General features: G+C 40.2%; 2 protein-coding genes across 4 annotated transcripts in view; one reads left to right on the top strand and one right to left on the bottom strand.

The window, feature by feature from the left end:
• Positions 1-10852: 10852 nt before the first annotated feature.
• LOC111152328 lies at positions 10853-11300 on the top strand. Its single transcript, XM_022510824.1, has one exon. The coding sequence runs from the start codon at positions 10860-10862 to the stop codon at positions 11280-11282; it is 423 nt and encodes a 140-aa protein (XP_022366532.1). The 5' UTR covers positions 10853-10859; the 3' UTR covers positions 11283-11300.
• Positions 11288-22003, bottom strand: part of LOC111152327 (dystonin) — a 474965-nt gene continuing 464249 nt past the window's right edge. For all 3 annotated transcript variants that reach the window (XM_022510820.1, XM_022510821.1, XM_022510822.1), the window contains 5 exons: positions 19198-19315; positions 16642-16841; positions 16053-16163; positions 12565-12688; positions 11288-11718 (listed from right to left, as the gene is read on the bottom strand). In XM_022510820.1, the coding sequence (XP_022366528.1) occupies positions 11456-11718; positions 12565-12688; positions 16053-16163; positions 16642-16841; positions 19198-19315 (816 nt within the window). In that variant the 3' untranslated portion in view covers positions 11288-11455. The remainder of the gene's footprint in view (positions 11719-12564; positions 12689-16052; positions 16164-16641; positions 16842-19197; positions 19316-22003) is intronic.

Here is a 22003-nt window from a genome sequence, read left to right as displayed (position 1 = left end):
TGAGCACAAACCAATGGTACATTTTGAATATACATCACAATGTGAAAGAACCACATTTCTTGTTGCTTTCCAATTGTCATTTTAAACCCACCAGCCTATCTCTCTCTACTCTTTCCCTACACTTAGCTCTCCAGTAAGTAATGTTTGTATAAACGTTTGTATAACGTTTGTTATACAAATGTTTGTATAAATGAATTCTATTTTTGTAATATGTGCTTTATTTCACCTTGATGTTGGCAAGAGAAGCAGAATGGGGTAGAATATTTTTTGTTTCTTTTTTTTTTTTTTTAAGTTGCTGAAACACTCAAATTAGGAACAGATAAGCAAGAGACTGATGAATAAGATGTGGGTGAGGACACCAAAAAATAACTCTGAACAATAACCGCTCACACAAATAGCATGGTATAGTAGAGAGACAATAGATAGGCTTTGGGTTCAGGAAGAACTGGCTCCTAAACATGGATTCCTCTACTTATTAACTAGGGGACTTTGAGCATGTAATTCTCAGAGCCTCAGCTTCACCAAATTCCTTACCAGCAGTTTGGGATAACTGCCCTTTCCTTCCTTCCTTCCTTCCTTCCTTCCTTCCTTCCATCCTTCCATCCTTCCTTTCTCACTCTCTCTCTTTCTTTATTTCTCTCTTTCTTTTTGAGAGAGAGGGAGAGAGAATGCACAGAGGGGGTTGGGGGGGTGGGCAGAGGAAGAGGGAGAAAATCTGAAATCTTAAGCAGACTCCATGCTGAGTGGGGGAGCCATCACAGGGCTTGATCTAGATTGTTTCTGGGTTGTTTAACAATGACTGAAAGGCAAGTTGGCTCATGCCTGCTGCAAAAAACTCTAAATAGTGTTGCTTCCTTATATATAACATTCCTTGGATAAACTTTAGTTCAAAGTCCATAAAACAGTGCCTCCTCATGAGGTGTTTTGTGCACTTCATTTTTCTAGAGAATGCTATGAAGCCATTCCTTGACTACAAAAGTGATCTTACTGACACCAACCAAAATGTCAAACCACACTGAGATGTGTGTACAAAGGAGGGAAGGACCATAAAAATATGTTTTATTTGTTGCCAAACTTTCCCCCCTGCTTCACAAAAGAATGTAGGTCTTTCACAATTCATGCACTGCGAATGCGAGTTCCCTTGGAAAAAAATTTGAATGAGATACTAACTCTGACCAGCTTGTTAATTCCTTGAAGCTCCTAGACCAGAAAGAAGCATTTGGGGCCAGTGACAAGTATATGTTCGCAGCCATGAAAATTAGGAGTTCTCTAGTAAAATTCTAATGTTTCCATATAACAGCAACCTAGAGCCTCCAGGGTTACAAAGGAAAGGGAGTGAAAAAGAAGGAAATTGAGGCAAGGCTACATTTAACCAAGAAGGAGTGAGGTAGGTTCTAGTGAACTCCCAGCCTAGAGTCATTACCTCATCAGCCCTCTCATCCTATTTAAAAAATGTTTATTCATTAACTTCCTTTAACCTCTCTTGTACCTATTAGGGAAACATCAGTGCTCATTGTACTCTGTTTTTGTTGTTGTTGCTAATGTCAGACAACAATCTGGCGGCCTGGAGTAGACAATCTTTGCTTGGATGTCTTTGTTGTTTGTTTCCCAATATTACAAATAGCTTTTTAGTAAAGTGAAGTTTTGAAGAAACATTCCTCCTCCAATCTAGATAATGTTGAACCAGCAACTGGATTTTGATGTGTCATACTCTTCGTGTGTGATTAAAAAGGATTTTGAGACTTTTAGAGATTTTTAAAACACTTTCTTCATTACATAAAGAAACTAAGGGATTAGGATACAACTATTATGATGTAGTATAGTGGTAGGCAGCCTTCAGAGATGGCCTTCGGTGACCCCTGTCTCTTGTCACACCCTTGAGTATGGGTTAGACCTAGTGATTGGCTTCTCACAGAAAATGGCAAAAGTGATAGAATGTCATTTCTGTGTTTAGGTTATGAAGACTATGACTTCATCTTGTTGGACTCTACTGTCATGTTGGAGGTGCCTATGTGGTAAGAAAATGAGACCCTTAGTCCCAAGCCCATGAGGGATGGAATCTTGACAACCAACCAACCAACCAACCAACCCACCAATGAGTGAAATTGAAAGTGGATCATGTCCCAGATGAACTGTGACACAGATGACTGAGGGCCCAGTGGGAACCCTGATTGTAGCCTCGTAAGAGATCTGAAGCAGAAGACCCAGCTAAGGCTTGCCCAGATTCTTGAACACAGAAACTCTGAGATAGGTTGTTTGAAATCACCAAGATTTAGGGCAATTGTTGTCCTGAAATGGAAAGCAATGCAAGTGTCATCTTATTTCTGGTTTTAAAGACTAAAATAACTACAGATAAAAAATATACAGTGTCTCTGGCCTTTTTCAGTTTAAATATGTAACTGGGGATACCAACAAGGAAGTACATACAATATAACTTTGAAAATTTTTTAAAAAGTAACAATCACCCACAAAATTTATCAGTGATTTATTCTGAGTACTGGGGTGATGAGTGATGTTAATTTCCTCTTTGTACTTTTATGCATTTACTAAAGTTTCTACAGTTAACAAGTGTAATTTTATAATAGAAATTGATAATGAGGGCGCCTGGGTGGCTCAGTGGGTTAAGCCGCTGCCTTCGGCTCAGGTCATGATCTCAGGGTCCTGGGATCGAGTCCCGCATCGGGCTCTCTGCTCGGCAGGGAGCCTGCTTCCCTCTCTCTCTCTCTCTCTCTCTCTCTGCCTGCCTCTCTGTCTGCTTGTGATCTTTCTCTGTCAAATAAATAAATAAAATCTTTAAAAAAAAAAAAAAGAAATTGATAATGAAATGTATCACTGAATGTTAAGAATCCCACTTGCAAAATGCAGTCAATATAAATCGAAGGAACATACTAAATAAATGTGCTTCACTGAATTAACTACCTTTTAAACATAGTTTGACAAAAGCAAAGGATTCTGACACTGATATATTAAACTAACATTTAAGAGGTACGTTTTCAGCGGTGCCTGCATGGCTCGGTCAGTTAAGCATCTGTCTTTTGCTAGGGTCATGCTCTCAAGGTCCTGGGACCAGCCCGCATTGGGCTCGCTGCTCAGCACAGAGTCTTCTTGATGTTCTCTTTTTCCCCCTTCCTCTGCCCCTCCCTATCCCTGCTCATGCTCTCTCTCTCTCAAATAAATAAAATCTTTAAAAATAAGTATAATAAAAGATACATTCTCAGGGATGCCTGGGTGGCTCAGTTGGTTAAGCATCTGACTCTTGGTTTTAGCATAGGTCATGATCTTAGGGTTGTGAGATCCAGCCCTGCACAGGGCTCAGGGAGGCGTCTGCTCAGGACAAGATTCTCTCCCCCTCCCCTTCTGCCCCTTTCCCTGCTTACTCACTCTCTCTCTAAAATAAATAAATAAATCTAAGAAATATTTTCAAGGTAGTGTGAGAGTAAGAGTGAGCAAAAGAACATATGCATGAAAGTATGAACATAATTTGAAATACATCCGAGTGATAGAATCAGGATAAATGCCTTAGACCACCTTGTAAAGCCCTATAGCCAAACTAGGCAAAAAAGAAACAGGAAATCTGAATGCATGTCATTCCTTACATATCTTTATTAGGTATTTTTTTGTTAGGTCACATGATTTAGTTTCCACACCTGAAATTAATTTTTGAATAACACTTGATTTGAAATACCACACCATGACATGGTCAGAGAAGAGTTCCAACATCTACCCATATACATTGTCAATGGACTTAAGCAAATGCAGAATATTTAGGTTTAATTCAAGTAAGTCACTTAGGAAACTTATTTGGTATCAGGAGGAATCAGGACTCTGGTAGCTAAGAGATGAGTCAACTTTATAGGGGAACTCATTACGCATCTTGTAATGGTTGGAGGGAAAAGAGATGTTAAATATCAGCTGTCTCAAATCAGACCATCTTACTCAGCAAACTGATTTTAAAAGGTTGCTACTTTTTTGGAACCAGATAATTTGATGAGACATGAAACAATGGAAAATTAGCCTAGTTATGGAACGTAAGGCATTTCCAACACTCCAATTATCTTAAGATGAAGTTTACTGCTCTGGAAAGTCCAGATGTGGTATGGCTTCCTGAGAGAGGTCATGATCATGTGTTCTTTATGAAGGTACCATCTTGAGAAAAGAATGTGTAGACCCTGACATAATGGTGACGTGTAGTGGAGTAACTATTGGTCTCAGCATAAAAAGATTTTTTTTTAAGATTTTATTTACTTATGTGACAGAGATCAAAAGTTGGCAGAGAGAGAGGGGTAGGGGGAAGCAGGCTCCCCACTGAGCAGAGAGCCTGATGCGGGGCTCGATCCCAGGATCCCAAGATCACGACCTAAGCCAAAGGCAGAGGCCTCAACCCACTGAGCCACCCAGGCGCCCCTCAGCATAAAAAGATTTATCTACTCTGTCACTTTTCAGCTGTGTAAGCTTGGACAAACAACCACCCCTCTAGTTTCACTTAAATTCTTCACTAAGTGCAAATAATACTTATCTACTATTTCAGCGACTGGTTGGGAACCTCGATAGCATATATATTTGTGTGAAGAGCTTTATAAATCCAAATTGACACACAAATGTTAAAACTAAAACATCAATATGGACATAATCAAGTACCTAAAGGAGCAAAAGTTTTCCCAGGAGAAACAACTCCAAATTAATCTATGACCAGACACTGTAGAGTTTAGATCTGAAGACACTGCTTCAAACCTGTTCTATTTCTCTGAATTCCCTGGTTAATTCCCACATAGGTATACTGGGACTAACTTGTTGACCAGAACATATTTCCACAATTGCTTATTTTTGAAACAAACCTTTCTATGCTACTAATTAAAAACATAGCCATGTTATGTCTTTCTACCATCATTGGTCCCCCTTTCAAAAATGTAGTCTTTATGGCAACCCATTTTTAACCCACAGCCAGATCTACTAAGTGTATATCAACATACTATACTCCTGAGGCCAGAGACTTCTCCCTTCTTGACAAGTGAGAGCTACACACACACACACACACACACACACACACACACACACACACCCAAGCCTACTTGGGACTTCGACGCACAGCCTACCCGAGCTGAAATGCAGCAGCTTCCAATCTTCCATCTGTTCCTTGAATCTAGGAGGTGACTATCATTGCTTTCTCCATGCAGATACTTCTATAAACAGCAATAAAAATCAATGAAGACATAGGACAGCTGAGAGTTATTAACAAAATGCTGAGGCCACCAAAATTCACATTCTTGCAACCCTTAGACAATGTCCCAAATATAAGTCCTTCTCAGTCATACATCTGCTCCTGTGTTTTCATACTGTTCTAGCCTTCCACTGCCCTGATCCAAACACCACTCACAGTGTGCCTTCCTCCGAAACCCTTTCTTCTAGGGAGCCTAAAACCCAATTCTGAAGTTAAAAAACAAAAACAAAAACAAAAAACAAAAAACCATCCTTTGTCCTCTGCTTCCTTCCAGTGCTCTAACCCTTTGCTCTTCCTGTTGAACTTGACTGGATGAAGCCCAGCTGTAGATCAATTAACTTTGTGTCCTCTGTTCCTACAGTAGGTCACATCCCACAGATCAGGGTAACTATAAACCCATGCATGGTCTCAGATATTTCAAATCTTCTTTGCTCAACTCCAAAATCTTAACCTATAAATTTTTCCTTAAGGGAGGACACTGTATCTTCTAATATGTTGAGAGAAGTCAGTGCAGAGTAACGCCCTTAACATCTCTTGTCCCATCTCAATCATTCTTTCTTCACCTCAAAAAGGTATGTCTCTACCCATGAGGCCAACTCCTCCAACATCAGGATGTTAGTAAGAAGTAAGTAAGTAAGAAGATAAACACGTGACGGCTGTAGGAGGACAGGTGAGATAACAAGGGCCAGAAGAAAACTGTGGCTTTGGGAATATCGATATATTCCCCCAAACCCCTAACCCCAAATTTTTGGAGAATAGCTAACCGGGGCTATAATTACACATAACCACTAGCAAAGGAGTGCAACCTTGCATAACTAGGAGCTGACAGGAAAGGAACTTCATAGCATACTTCTACCCTGCTGAAAAGATGGCTGAGAAGTGGCAGAAGAAAACAGTGGAGAACAGTGGAGAACACCTTGATCTCACAAGGTGTCACATAGGATATGGGAAAATAAGATGTCTGCTTATAATTACATTTTGTCTAAAAGAAGAGGAGGAAATTAACCTTCATGAACATTTACTACAGACTGACAGTTGTGCCTGCCTTCCCATCACTCAGTGTCCTCTTATGATCTGTGTCTGAGGTGATATGAGGACAGGGAGGGAGTTCCAACAGCTCCCAAACTCCTCAGTTTGCTTTCAGCGTGTAGAGTGGACAGCAGTTTACTATGCCAAGCTGGGTGAATTTACAGAGATTATCTCTTTTCTACAAAATGTGGCTTACATGGATCCCTGCAAAGAAACCATGAATTTAAGATACTTAAGATGCAATAAACAAACAAGGAAGTGGCAGGGATGGAGCTTCTGGAACAAGCCCTTTCATCAGCCACATCATGAGATGCGTTCAGGAGGCTCTCCTCAGACTTGACAAAAATTTGCCCAAAAAAGGTGTCAAGACTATTTAAAATATGTACCTATACCCACATCGATGTTGTAAAGATCTCACTCTAACATTGTATAGAGACTTGGGAAATTAGCTAATGGTAAAATACATGCAAATAAAAGACATAAGAAGAAATTAATAGGGTATACATTGGATAGGTTTGCTCAACAAACTCTTATTGATGGAAATATGCCCCGGAAGAGGTCTGGGGACCTCTGGCATAGAAGTTAAGATTGTAAGGTCGTGGGAACTAAATATCCTAGCCTTTGCCCTAGGGTAAAAGCAGTTATACTTTAAGATTAGTAGCATTCTAAAAGAATGGTTTGTTTTTGAGGATAATTTTTTTTAATTTTTAATTTTTTATTAACATATAATGTATTATTAGCCCCAGGGGTACAGGTCTGTGAATTGCCAGGTTTACACACTTCACAGCACTCACCATAGCACATACCCTCCCCAATGTCCATAACCCAATCACCCTCTCCCTACTACACTCCCCCCAGCAATCCTCAGTTTGTTTTGTGAGATTAAAATTATCTTATGGTTTGTCTCCCTCCCTCCCTCCCATCTTTTTGAGGATAATTTTTGAAAGCTTCTTAATCTCTATTTTATTCTCATATCCTATGCAATCTTTAATTGCAAATAATGGAGTATAATAGTAGTATGGGTAAACTAAGACAAATTTCCTTTCAACCTATTTTGCTTTGCATATATTCTTAGCACATTCGAGGCAGAAGGATGAAAAAGTCCCTATTTTTGTTGTTCTTCACCCTAACTAGATAGTCAGTATTACCAGAGACTCTGAAATTATATAAAATCAACCAAAGTTGTACAATTCAGTAAGGTAAGTCAGACTTTAGTCATATGAACTATTGCACAAACAAGTCACTCATGACACCATTCTCTTTCCAGTAGATTTTGGTGACCATTAAGTCAATCCCTAACACGACTGCAGTATCTATCCTTGCCTCCTTTGTGAGACCCCAAAGGTAAGTTCATGGCCGAGTGGCAGTGTTGTCAGACACACACATGGCAGCCTGGGCACTGGGGCATGTACTGCTGGGTGGTTATCGGGTCACACATTTGGCAATAAAGCACACACATTTCAAAACACCTGTCAAAAAAGGAGTAAATCACCACACTCAGTAGTTTCCCTTCTTGCAAACATTTAAAACCACTCTTTTTTTTTTTCTAAGATTTTATTTATTTATTTGACAGACAGAGATCACAAGTAGGCAGAGAGGCAGGCAGAGAGAAAGGGGGGAAGCAGGCTCCCTTCTGAGCAGAGAACCCGATGCAGGGCTTGATCCCAGGACCCGGGGATCATGACCTGAGCCGAAGGCAGAGGCTTTAACCACTGAGCCACCCAGATGCCCCCTAAAACAAGTCTTAAAGTGATTAAAAAAAAAAAAGGGAACAAGATCCTTTCCCAGGTTCTTGTCCTTGGGAGGACAGCACCTCCACCCAGAGCACGCCCCAAACCCTTCCACCAGAATTCACCATGGAAAGAACCAGATCTGAGATTTGCCCAAACCCATCTACTTCTGCACTGCCATCAAAGAGGATGTGCCATTATTTCAAAATACAATAGTAAACATACATGAAAACTGGTAGTGTTGATTTTTAAGACAAAAAATCTACTCCATAATACCCTAACGTTTAAGAACTGTGAATTTAACACTTTGGTGTTCGACCTTAGCAACCAAAACCTAAGTCTGTAAACACTTCAACGTTAAAAATCAAAATGCCAAGGACAACCAATCACAAACAGCCAACTAGGCCTTAAGCTTAGCCAATCAATCACTCCCTTATGTTGCTTCTGCTTACTCTCGGTCTCTTCCCCTGAGCTCCTCCTGTCCATGGAGGGCACCCAGCCACTTCCGGTTTGGTGCTGCCTGCTTCCAATAGATTTTGCTCAAATAAACTCCTAAAAATGTTAATAAAATTCCTTAGTTTATCTTTTAACAGAAACAAGCTTTAAGATTTTTGGAGTTGAGATTCATTTCAATATTCTGTTTTTTAAAGAAAAAGAAGGAAAGGAAAAGGTAGGAGTGTGGGGGGGTGGGAAGAGGTGTGTGTGCCACATTCCCTGAAACTTCTTGGAGGACTTTTTAGAAGTCAGCCTGAGGCTCAAGGACTAGTTTGGGAGGAAACAAGTATCAGGCATCAAAGTCTGAAAAGCTCCTCATGAGGGCAACTGCTGATAACTGGGAGCAGTTCCTTAGGAATTCTCTGAAATATTTTAAACCACTTATCTTTCTTCAAAGGCTTATTTAACTACTTAAAAAAAAAAAAAGAAAAGAAAAAAAAGAGAGAGAGCAAAATCCCTAGGTCTTTAATGGGGGTGGCTTTCAAATAAGCTGAGATAAAATCATTCTCTTAAATTTGTCTTTGAAGTGGAAATGTGATCATACAAAAAGCGCCAAAGGAGTAACAACCATTTCAACTGCTTTCTCAGGTGACACATTTATAATCAAATGCATGAATTATAACGTGATCTATTAGGTTAGAATTACCCCTTCTATCAATGGCTCCCACCTGAGATCCATGCTTTGAGAAAAAAGGAACCATCTCTGAGAAAAAAGGACCATCACTTAAAAGTGGCCCCTAATTCCTGTCCATGGAGACTCTGGGCTCTTCACTGCTTGTCTCCATGAAAAAAGGCCAAGCAGGGAAAACATAATACTATCCCCTTGAGCCTGAATACCACAACTGCTATTGGCTAAAATACATTTACAGAGTTACGGGAAAAGTTATGACCTGTCATGCCCAAAATAACGATCTGACATTCTTCTAATTATACATTTTAAAGATTCATTTATTTATTTTAGAGAAAGAGTGCACAAGTGAGGGGAAGGGCAGAGGGAGAGAGAGAAGCAGACTCCCCGCTGAGCACGAAGATCAACACAGGGGCTCCAACCCCGGGGTCCCAAGATCTTGACCTGAGCTGAAACCAAGGGTCGGCTGCTTAACTCGAATGAGCCACTCAGCTCCCACTTCTAGTTATATTTGATGCCATTCCTGTATTTGGGAAAATTCGATCATTTGATTTTTTTTTTTAAGATTTTATTTGACAGAGAGAGAGAGATCACAAGTAGAGAGAGAGAGAGAGAGAGAGAGAGGAGGAGGGAGGCTCCCTGCCTAGCAGAGAGCCCGATGTGGGACTTGATCCCAGAACCCCGAGATCAGGACCTGAGCTGAAGGCAGAGGCTTAACCCACTGAGCCACCCAGGCAGCCCCTGATTTTTTTTTTTTTAAGATTTTATTTATTTGACAGACAGAGATCACAAATAGGCAGAGAGGCAGGCAGAGAGAGAGGAGGAAGCAGGCTCTCTGCTGAGCAGAGAGCCTGATGTGGGGCTCCATCCCAGGACCCTGGGATCATGACCTGAATTGAAGGCAAAGGCTTAACCCATTGAGCCACCCAGACGCCCCCGATCATTTGATTTTTAAATGCACACAGGCCAGAAGAATATCACTAGATTACCTTAATAAGAGCAGTCACCTCATCACACATCCCCTGGTTTTATGTCATGTTTTTTTAGTGATTTGCTTCTTTATTAATTTATTAACTGTTTCTCCCTTGAATATAAGATGGCAAAGAACCTGCAGCCTCAGGGTAAAATAGTGGCTGGCACATGGTTGGTACTAAAAATATTTTGTAGGATATTAAATATTTGTTAACGTCATTCTTAGTACATACTTATTCTATTTTATATCCCTGTGTTGTGATGTCCCCCAAACTCAGCCTATCACGCTATTAGCAAAAATACATCATACATACAACCTTTATTCAAAGCAAACAAACGATAGAAAAAGTTCTTTAAATAATCAGGTATTCCATATGTTCAAGTGAATATGTTTTATTAAATGCATACTAGTATCTTTCTATAGTATGTGAGTATACATAATAAATTAAAATGTATATATTTATTAAATATAGATATAATACCAGAACATGATTATTTCAGATGAGAAATCAAAATAAACCCATTTGTAAGTATCTTTTGGTCACTCCAAATTGATATTGCTCATAAAAAAATACACGGATTTTCCCTGGGGAAAAAAATTAATTCCATAGCAATGTAGTTAAGGGACATGTTTTATTTCATAGCTTTCTGCAAGCAAAATTGCTCTGATACAAAATGAGTTCAATGATACAGGTGCTACTGTCCACTCAAGCAAAAGAAAACCTCACATTTCTATGAATGCACTTTATAATTATATTCTTACAGTAAAATAGGTCTAGTATCCAGGATGCCTCTTGGCCTCTCGGGAAGCTGCGGCTCGGGATCCGGGCCGGGCTCTCGAACGTCCCAGCGCCGGCCGGAGCGGCGGGGCCTAAAAGAACTTCCTGGGCGTGTCGGTCAGATACTGCTTAAACGACTGTGTGTGTGTGTGTGTGTGTGGACGTGCTGTCTGCCCTCCATCTTTTCTTTTACAGTGAAGTCATCTCAAAATGTATCCCGGGTGTGTGTCTTTTGGCTTTTCAGAGTTTCTACAGAAGCAGGAAGATGTCATGAGGTATCCGTGGGCCGCGGCCGCAGTGCACCGGTGGACTTACCTGCGGGGACGCTCACGGGCTCTAGTATGGGCTCCGCACGACCGTGTGGACGTGTCCGTGCCGCAGGACCGCCTTCCTCCCCCCTCACATACCATGTGACTTTGACCCCAGAATAGCTGACAAAACATTTTACAGATAAAATAAAAAGACAAATACACAAATAAGGCCATCTGCAGAATTTTAAACTCACTTCTCGTAATTATTTCACAATAATTTCTACATCATATTTTACATCTTTCAAGCTTAAATAATAAATGCTCAAGGAAGGGCCGTGGTGGAACCAAGTGCACTATCTCTTGTTGGACTTGTCCAATTTGCTGGCAGGTGATTTCCTCTGGGGCGTGGGGATTTTGGAAGGCTTGGCTGTGGCTGGCCGAGAACCTGCTCGGGGGGTAGGCCTGTGTGTCTGGGGCACAGTCTCCACGTCGGAGCACACGGACTGGATTTCTGAAATGTCAAAGTCGGATGCGTCGCTGCCTCGGCGGCTGCTGGCCCTGCTGCCAGCTTTGCTTCCGGCTCGGCTTCCGGGTCTGCTGGGAGTCTTCTTGGGGTCTGAGGAGACAGGACAGACAGGGTTGAACCACACTTTATTAGTACTGGGTCCACGGGCAACACATTCTTAAAACAAATGCCACCTTTAATCTCCACAACTTTTCTTGTTGCCTGGTAGGTGCTCAAGAGACCTGGGGATTCATGGCCTTTTTACATTCCACTAGGGAAGGTAGCCTCACTCTGAGTAGAGATAGGTTCACAAACTAAAAGTACGTTTGGGCTGAGTGACTGAAAACAGGATTCCACTGACTACAAACAAATATGAGGAAGATCCCTACAGTTTAAAATTATGCTTTCTGAAGTTCAGCGTGTGTACCTAGGGCTGAGCAAACACGGAGCAAACCCCTAGGTGTAAGTTTTGCCCAAGGATAAGTGATTCAAAACACATGGGAATTTAAAAGAGAAGACTTGAAACCTGAAAGATGCTTCCTGCTAGCTGAGCCCACAACCCCAGGGACTGGGTTCACTATTCTGTGAAGAAGTAGAAGCGCCATGGGCGTAAGGCCCAGCATGGTTGGGTTTTTCCAACCACCCAAGAACAGAGACCAGGGCAACTTCTGAGCAGGCAGAAGGGCCCAGACCTTCCAGCATAGGACATGGGAAGGACATGGCTGTGGTGCTTCCCATGTTCACCTTTCTTTGGTACTTTCCAAAAGTGATTTTCCTGTCCCTTAGTCTCATGACTCATTCAACCCCTACCACAGCGGGAGGACTGGACTAAGTGTCATTTCAAAAGAATACAGAATCATCAATTCATTATTTCATCCCCAAGGAAGAAGAGCAGAGGCTCGAGTCTGCCGATCCAACTGCCAGAAGCCCTTAGAGACGGACCCGCGCCACACTCACCAGCAAACTGTGTTCGGACTCTGGCTGCTGCTGTAGTTATCAAGCCACTGTCGTCCCCAGAGTGGAAACCTTTCCCTGATAAATAGCCGGGGAGCCGAAGCTTGCTTCCTTGGATTGGTGTGCCCTGTATTTAATCAGTGAAAGGACATTTTAAGAAATTGCTCCTGCTGTGTGATCTTCCACTAACAGCCTGTTACGGATGGGCGGAAACCCTCTTTGGGAGGGGGAGCGGGAGAGGGGGAAGCATTTTTTGATTAAGTGCCACCTGGGGTTCTCACTGCTCACTTTCCTCATTTCTTATTCTCTCCCTGAATTCAAAAGGAATTCATGTTGAAGAGAAAACACAAAAATAGAGATCCCCAAATGACAGCAAGGGAAAAAAAAAAAAGCGAATTAAACCGTGAGCACATTAGTATCTTCCAGGTTGTCAGCGAATATTACAGAGTTAGGAGAGTCCTGCCAGAAGGATGGGGAGCACACGGTAGAGAGAGAGTGAGGGACTCCAAAAAGCTGTGCTTGGATAAGTCTGTGGCCTCCAAAGCTTTTAGGTAACCAAGCAGAAAAGAACAGACAGAATTAGGACAATAAGTAAACAAGGCCTAAACAGTCACCATTTAAACTTAGCTGAAAAATACATGCAGTGACATTTTCTAACATGGTACCATGCTACTGTACCTACTTCCAATACCTTCTGTGGTCCTTCCACATGAAACATGGAGGTGATGCTTAGGAAGAACACTTAAAAAATTCTTAAGGAGTTCACAGAGAATGCCTAAAGCAAACACGACTACGAGATTTTATTATAAGTCTAAAATCACTGCATTTTTTCCAGATCACTACACCATTCTGAAAAATCTCCTGAAGTTAAAAAAATAAACAGAAATCCCAAGAAATAGAAGGGATGCCATTTTGCCTCAATTAACTTACCGAGAGCTGTTTGGTGGAAAGGAATCTACACACATTGTGTGTGTGTGTGTGTGTGTGTGTGTCTGTGTGTGTGTGTCTGTGTGTGTGTGTGTGTGTTTTAATTAGTTTTTCCCTTATTAGCTGTGAATGTTTAATAGAGCATATATACAACCTTTTGATACTTCAGAGTTGCAATTTAATATAAATGTCATATTTGAAATTCATTTACATATGTATTCTAGCATACATTTAAGAGTGGAATTTGTATGTGATTTGTAGACATATAAAACTTAAGTTTTCAAAATACTTTTCAAACATGTCAGGATAATGTGTGTGTGAACACTTACCTAATCACAACTTTTTTATAAATGGGAAAGATGAGGGCCTGAAAAGGGCTGTGGTTTGCCCAAGATCTGGCAACTGTGATCAAGCTAAATTCCTAGCTTTAAAAGAATCTTAACAATCCATGAAAAGAGTGAGGACCCCCAAATTATGACATATATCATTCAAGGTGCCAGAATTCACTGCCATGTGAGACCCAAATCATTCTTCTCAGAAAGCCCTGACTGTTCTTTTTTTTTTTTTTTTTTTTAAAGATTTTTATTTATTTATTTGACAGAGAGAGAGAGAGAGATCACAAGTAGGCAGAGAGGCAGGCAGAGAGAGGAGGAAGCAGGCTCACTGCCGAGCAGAGAGCCCGATGCGGGGCTAGATCCCAGGACCCTGAGATCATGACCTGAGCTGAAGGCAGAGGCTTAATCCACTGAGCCACCCAGGCACCCCGCCCTGACTGTTCTTATTTTATTGTCATAAACCCTACCTAGTTCTCTTACAGACCCCTCCACAGAAGTATACTATTGTTTTCTCTGTTTGGCTATTTTGTCTATGAGGCTACTGGAAATGAAACATAATTTTATAGTAGTTAAAGTAACATACTTAAACTCTAATCTGGGGGAGTATCTTGAACTAACCCAATAGCACAGTCCCAAAATTTAAAACACACATGCACTTGAGGTTCCTTAAATTTGTTCTCAGTTTTCACAGGGGAAGGGAAGGAAAAATAAAATAAGATGGTATCAAAGGGGGAGGTAAACCATGAGAGACTCTTAAGTCTAGGTAACAAGCTGAGGGTTGCTGGAGCGGAGGTGGTGGAGGGATGGGGTGCCTGGGTGATGGGCATTAAGGAGGGCATGTGATAGAATGAGCCCTGGTATTAGATGCAACTGATGAGTCACTGCCCTCTACCTCTGAAACTAACAATATAGTATATGTTAACTAGATTGAATTTAAATAAAAGTTTTAAAAACCTTCTCAGTTTTTGCTACAACAAATCCATCATAAGTGGCAGGCGTCTCCAGATAACACATGATACTAACCCCTTTCACTGGAGGGAAGGGGTGGACATGAGGGGTTAGGGAAGGAGGAAGAGCTGATGAAGGCGTTGTTTCTGCCTCAATTCTACCATCTCCAGCAAGGATTCTTTGCATCATTTCCATCTGAATCATGAGAATAATAAAACATTCTCTGCTTACCTCTTATTATTCATCCAAGGATTAAATAATAGATTAGAAAAGCAAAGTTTTTGAAAAGCATAAAGGGCTTTTTAAAGGTACTATAGCATTTTCATAAAAGGATCCTGGCCTTTAACATGAAATCCCCCCTTCATTTCCAGACAAATCATTGAGGGACTCCCCCCCGCCCCATCCCATTATTGTGATTCTAATCAAATATGTGATTATTTGATACCTATGTGTATCATTTTACAGAGAACTTCCTTTCAAGTCTGTGTGGTGGACTTTCAATTGAATGTAGATAATCTGATAGATGAGCTAGCTTGGCAAATTTTATATGACCTAGATATCTCATCCCCATCAATCAGGCCATGTTAAAAAGCTGAAGCATATTTAAACAGTAAACTTTAAGGTCTAATAAAGACACACACCTATCGAAAATGGCAGAGAACATCTTGCACACCTCAGCCCCCAAGCCACGGTACTGATAACTAAAAGGCTTATGGCTTACCCACCCAGTGCTCTCCAACAGAAACAAACGTAACAAACATTTGGAAGGACGGTGTTCATAAGAAACACTCAATAAACATTCTTTCAATGTAAGTGAATTTCTCTTGCAAATGACAGTGCCTCTCACCCTACTTAAAGGGGGATTATTGCATTTCTTGCCCAAATTATGGTTAGAAGCATGAGCATACCAGGGGCTTTAAAAGAAATTTCACTTAGGCCTAAATATAATCTTCTGTGTGTCACTCTCCCAAGGGAGAAAAGTCAAGTTAAGTATGAGGAAGAGAACAACAACAACAACAAAACAAGAGGCACACGGAGCCTGCGAAGTGGCGTCACTATGCTCAGCCGACACCGTCCAAAAAGCTATGAGTTCCCATTCTACGAACCCCTTACTCTGACGTCTTTCCAGAAATGCTGAGTTGATACTCGTCTTACAGAAGTCTATAAGAAGACAAGGTATTGTCAGAAGTACGTGTGTTAAGGGAGAGGTAAAGCAATGTTAGTGCGTGACAGTTTCAATGAAAGAAGACTGTTAGACCAGGATCTGGGGCCTTACGATACCTCTGCAGATGGCACGGAAAAGTCTGAGCACTCTGCTGGTTTACAAGGAGTTGACATTTTGCTGTTTGTCAACCATGGTTTACCATAATTGCGTGTTAAAGGATGGAGAATCTGTATGAAACAATGGCAAATCAAATGTAAAAGATAGCAGATAAAAAACAACCACAGAAAGAGATACTCATAGCCAAGAGTAACATTCACAGTAAAAATGATAATAATTAAAAATAAATGGAAAGATCTGATGGCAAATCATATACACCAAATAAATAAATAAATAAAGCTTTATTTAAAAGGGAAAAAGAAAACCACTCTGAAAGGTAACTAAAGCTCCTAAGCAGATAGTCTCCATATGGGCCACAAGGCAAACGTGTGTGTGTCTATGTGCATATACATCTCTATATACATCCATATATACATCTATATATACACATAGGCACAACACATATTTAATCCTTCATCTGTCATATTTGAGAAGGGATACACATGGAGAAGACTGGCCCCACAAATTCTCGGGTCCTCAAACACTCCAAAGCACCCTCGAGACAGTGATCACATAGGAGAAGGACAACACTTCCTATCTGAGTCCTACCTTGGGTGTGCTGGCGGCAGGGACCTGTGGCGAGGCTGCCTGGCCAGCCTGACTGGATACAGAAGTTGATCGGTTGGGTGACGCTCCTCGTGATGAAGGCCGTGATCTTCGGCCCCGGGGTCGGAAGGCAGCCATACCCTGACTGGCACCATCTGCTAAAATGAACTTCTCCCGGAGCTCCATGTTTGTCCTTCCTTTAGCTGGATTATGTGACACACACAGCAAGGCACGCAAACAGAAGAGGAGGGGACAAAAAGAGGTGCTCAATCACTTACGGGAAGAACAACAGCTTGGCACCACAGACCATGTTGAGGAGTTCAAGAAAAGCTTTTTGCCATGCCAACTCCAACGCAGCATAACAAAAAGTTAAATGCATTCCTTTACAATGCATTCCTTTTGGATACAAGTAAGTTTGGGAAAGAAAAAAAAAAGTGTGTTTATTCTAACACTAGACACCAGCAAGAATAACCACTATTAAAGAAAGAGTCAGCATGAAAATGGAAAGCTCATGCTAAAATATTGTTAATCCACCAGCTACTGATGCCCACATGGTTCGTCACCCCTCCCCCACACTGAGAAGACAAGCCAGTAAGGCAGGGACTGTGGCTTTTGCATGTACTACTGAGGTAAGGAGAATGCCAGTATTTTAACACTGGAATTAACCAAACAACAGGATTACACAGAATGAGAGATGGCTCGTTAATCATGAGGACAACATATAAACTCTCACGTTTTTCACTTAAATGAGGCAACCGGTATTCTTATTTTATGCCTTGGAAAACTCGGTTTAACCGACATGCAGTAACAAACATCAGACCCAAGGATATGAGGTAATCAGTGATGCAACACTCATACAAACACATATGCACACGGAGAACACTGCACAAGAACCCGATGAGCAACGTGTTAGCATGTGTCCGATCACTTAGAGAGCACCTATGTTTGTGGCACACTGGCAGTGTACCAACGGTTCTGCATTTAAATTTGGAAGCACCAGCTCAGTTGGATATGAGTTAAGCCATACGCGATGGATGAAGCGTGTTATCTTAAAACAAATGATTAAAGCAAGAATGTAAAAGTAGGAGAGAGAAAAGGCAAGAGGGGAGAGGTAAAGACGGGGGTTGCCAACCTATAGTAGGCTGAGTAGTAGTAATTGAAGAGTTTGATTCCGAACGTAACATTTTACTCCCATGATGATGAACTAGAAAAAATGACACAGGATACCAATCACATTAAAGAATACTGTTAGCAAGAGAAGAAACAAAGTACAGTAGTTGAATATGCAAAGGGGTGCTCAGATCCGGCTTTTAGCACACATTTTAGAAGAAAAGTTGCATCAGGGAAAGAAGCACTCAAAGATTTGACTCAGCAAGAAAAACGTATTTGGAAGACTTGGCCACAGTCACACTAACTTTGCTAAGCAGCAAGTCGACAGGATACTACATATTCTATTTGCTTCGGCTCCTAAGTGGAACTACAGCATTGGAGGCTGTGGTATTTCCAAAATATTAAAAGAGGGAGTCATCGCGATTATACCCTTTGGCGGGTGTATCTTTGACCTGCAGAGAGCAGAGCTACAGAGTAGGGTCATAGGACGATCCCGGGTGTCCTTAGCAGAGCGGCCTGCTGACCCACAGAAACTCACTCTGATGTACCTGCACAGTCAGATGCCCGCATCGAATTAACAGAGGCCCCGCTGGAAGAACCCCGGCCTCCCACTTGGTAACCGAAATACTATCAGCACGGACATTTGCTGTTGTTCATTTAAGGCAATTGAAATGAGCTCACAGGTTAAAGAAAATCACAAAAAATGTTATTGCTTTTTTTGTTTTTGTTTTTCCTAAGGAAAAATGGGCCAACTAAAGTAAACAGGACCTAACTAGACACTGCAATCAAATGGCCACTTGTAAGGTCAATCAATTAAGAATTCCACAATTGACTAGAGGATCTGAAAAATAAGGAAAATTGAAAGATAATCAAGGATTCTTTGGCTGGTAGGTATGGTGTGAGCTATAGTATCATTTGTTTCTATTTTCAACATGCTCATCTATAGCTTCGAAGTAAGAGTCAAGTTGGCAGTTAATGATGATTTTCAAAACTTTTAGGTATTAACTTTCCTTACCTCCCCCCAATATGAAAAACTTCCACTTTTAAACCTTTATTGTCCAGCATGCTCAGTCTCCTTTACCTCAATCTGCTTTCATTTTACGTTGCTATGTAATGACAGGTGACATCCTTCCCCTAGCTGGTGTAATTACTCATTTTGAAAATTTCAGATGGGAGCATTTCCCTAAAGATAAAAAAATCTATTCTCGTATTTCCTGCCTATCAGTCTCATATTTATCCAGAAGATGTAAGGAAAAAAAAATGAGAAGAACATGGTTTACATGACTGCCACAAGTTCTTTGGGAACTTTAGGCTGACAGAGACCAATGTGAAACATTCATTATTGTAATAAATGACCAAAATTATACCCAGCATGTTTTTGATGCTGGAAAATAGTACACAATTGATACACTTTCATGGTGTTACTATCTTAACATAGCATCTCCTTACCCCTGCAAGGATCATTTTTCACTAAGAACTCATCAAGTGCCATCCATCCACCTCCGACACGAACCATCACAGTACTTCGTAGGATCCGAACAAGTCGCAGCTGCTGGGAGTCTCCAAACTGTGAAGACGAAGGAAGAAAGAACCTCTAATTGTCAACAGCAAGTCTATGCTAAAGGATGATGTACAGTCTGCAGTAGCTTAAGCAACCAACTTAAATTTCTTGCTTAGTTCACAGTGATTAGTAAAATCTCAGGAAAGGGGGTTTGAAATGATCTGCGTTAGACTGCTGCATGCTGATTTAGCCCAAAGGAAACAGTATGGAAAAAGCTAACAAAGGTTATCATGTATGATACTGAAGCTCTGTTCAAAAAACTATTTTTCTTTATGATAGAAACAACATTAGTAAGGCAGTAATTGACAAATATTTCTAGAAATCAAACACAGACATGAAAATAAGTAAAGGCGTACTAGCCCAGGGCTTATACAAGATAAGATTCTAAAGAAAATCTAATAAACTCTAATTCTTCTTCATTAAAACTTCCTCTTCTACTAAAACTGTTTTCCACAGAAATCTGTTAGAGAAATCTCCGTAAACTCATTTCGTTTTCTCTAAGAGCAGTTTTGATTTAGAGAGATTAAATGTAGTAAATGAACATGACCAACAAAAATTTCACAGTCAACTAAAATTTCTGCATCACTAATGATCTGGTAAACCAATTTGTTAAAGGCTGGATTAATGTGCCATTCTGGATTACTGTAACATTAGAACAGCCAGTGACACATTATTAATGATACAGCTTTCAAATCTAAAAGGCTTTCTCTTAAAGTGTTTGTACCATAATTACTGACACTAATAAGCAGTCGTGTTCTTACCCTTTCAATGGATCTCCAATCACTTGGATATGCTATAAATTCTGTAAGTTCTGAATAAATGTCTAGACTACATAGTTTCTGATCGTAAAATTTATTTTGAAAGCCCATGAGAAATAATTTTGTACTTTTGAATCATTTCTAATAGGCTCATGTTCAGCTTGTAAAAATCACCAAACCCAAATTTCATGCCTGCCAACCCAGCAGATACCAAGCAAAATCAATAGTCAAGTAAACATAAATAAAGCTTCTTTTAAAGGCAGGTAAGATACAGTTGTGACTTTGACTATTTGTGCTGGCTCATGATGGATAATCAGAAAGCTTTATTTTAAGTAGAAACAAAATTTGCCACTTTTCAATATACTTTAACACTGAGTTTCAGGAAAGGAACCCTAAAACAAAGCCAACCATTCAAGACCCTGAAACTCAAAAGGACCTGGATGAAAAGCATGTAAAATGCACCAGCAGGAACTCATGTGTTTTACATCAACCCTTTTTTTATTGCTATTTCTAAGTCCATTTTCAAGCCTTGAGATTTAAACTTTCTTATAAATTGAACCAGTTCCTGAAATGTAAATTAAAATTTAAAAATCAAAATATATATTTATTTTGTTAGAAAAAAATTGGTGCTGCTAATAAGCGAAGGAAAAGGAAGGGATTTAAAGAAAATTACCCTTAAGAAACCAGATAATTAGACCAGATACTTTTGGTCCAAGATTATGTTCAAAGCAAAACTTTTCAGGAGATGATGTATTTTATAGAGATATTTCAATTGTAATAAATATGATTTAAATTTTTATTTTGAGGGTATTCCCTAGACAACTAACATTGTCTTCAGAATTCCCCTAATTTTCCTAACAGCCAAATCGTGAGACAAGAAAAAGAGACTAATGTTTGCTTTTAGTGTTTTGAGTGAATAAAATCTTTTAAAGTTAGCATTTTTCTCATCCTTTCCACAAATAAAAAATACTATCCCAAATGTTGACTCAGAAAATAACAAGAAGGGATCAGAACAGTAACTTTTTATATATTATAACTAATGCCAAGTTTTTAAAGACATCTTTTTTTATTTATTATAACTAATGCCAAGTTTTGAAGACATCTATTCAAAGGAGCTGAAAATTTCTATTTGAAAAAAGTTATATGCTTTCAATGAATGGGGATAACAGGGAATTTGAAACCTAAGAGGTAATATGGCTTAAAAACTGAGCAGCAGAGTGAGATCTGACATGATATGTATGATCAGGTGTTAAAAATAGTACAGTTCTTTCCAAAAGCATACAGTGAAAATCCCTTCTCCTTTGTTTAAATCAAAACACAATTTTCCTTATCTTTAGTTCTAAAAATTGTGACCATGACACAGGGCCACTGGACAGTTTATACTGACTTCAGTGTAAAGCCAAATGAGTTAAAGTGTGATTTTAAGATTTCACAGAAGTTATCAGAGATACATTTCCTCAAAAGAAATTGATACCAGTTAAGACCTGCAGAGTTAAAATTCCTGCTCAGAAGATATAAAGCCCTGAATCAGTGGTTTAGGACAAATGCAACAATCGCTGCTTTGGAGAGAACGCATCACTTGTGGCTGAGTGCCAGAGAGACTTCTCACTACTCTGTCTTCCCACGTCACCGCCCAGTGCAGATCCTTCTCTAGCTACTGCTGACCTGAGGACCTCAGAGTTTGTTTGTTTTTTAACCTCAATAGTTAAACACAGCAAAGAGATGTGTGCAGAATCAAATCTGTGTTCCAATAAGTATTTGCATAAAACATATGCTAGCAGTGTTATTAAACCGGAACTAAAAATGGCATTTCTAACACTGTGACCAGTCAAGCTGCAATTTATTATCTGGTTTGCTTAAAAGTAATCTCCTCATTTGAGACACACAGCAAAAAGGAATCCTGGATCAAGGACCCTTACAGCGTTTACAGAAACAC

This window comes from Enhydra lutris, unplaced genomic scaffold (genome assembly GCF_002288905.1).
Source record: "Enhydra lutris kenyoni isolate GAN:26980312 unplaced genomic scaffold, ASM228890v2 scaffoldscaffold28, whole genome shotgun sequence".
Classification (NCBI taxonomy): domain Eukaryota; kingdom Metazoa; phylum Chordata; class Mammalia; order Carnivora; family Mustelidae; genus Enhydra; species Enhydra lutris.
This window is presented reverse-complemented; position numbering and strand designations above follow the sequence as displayed.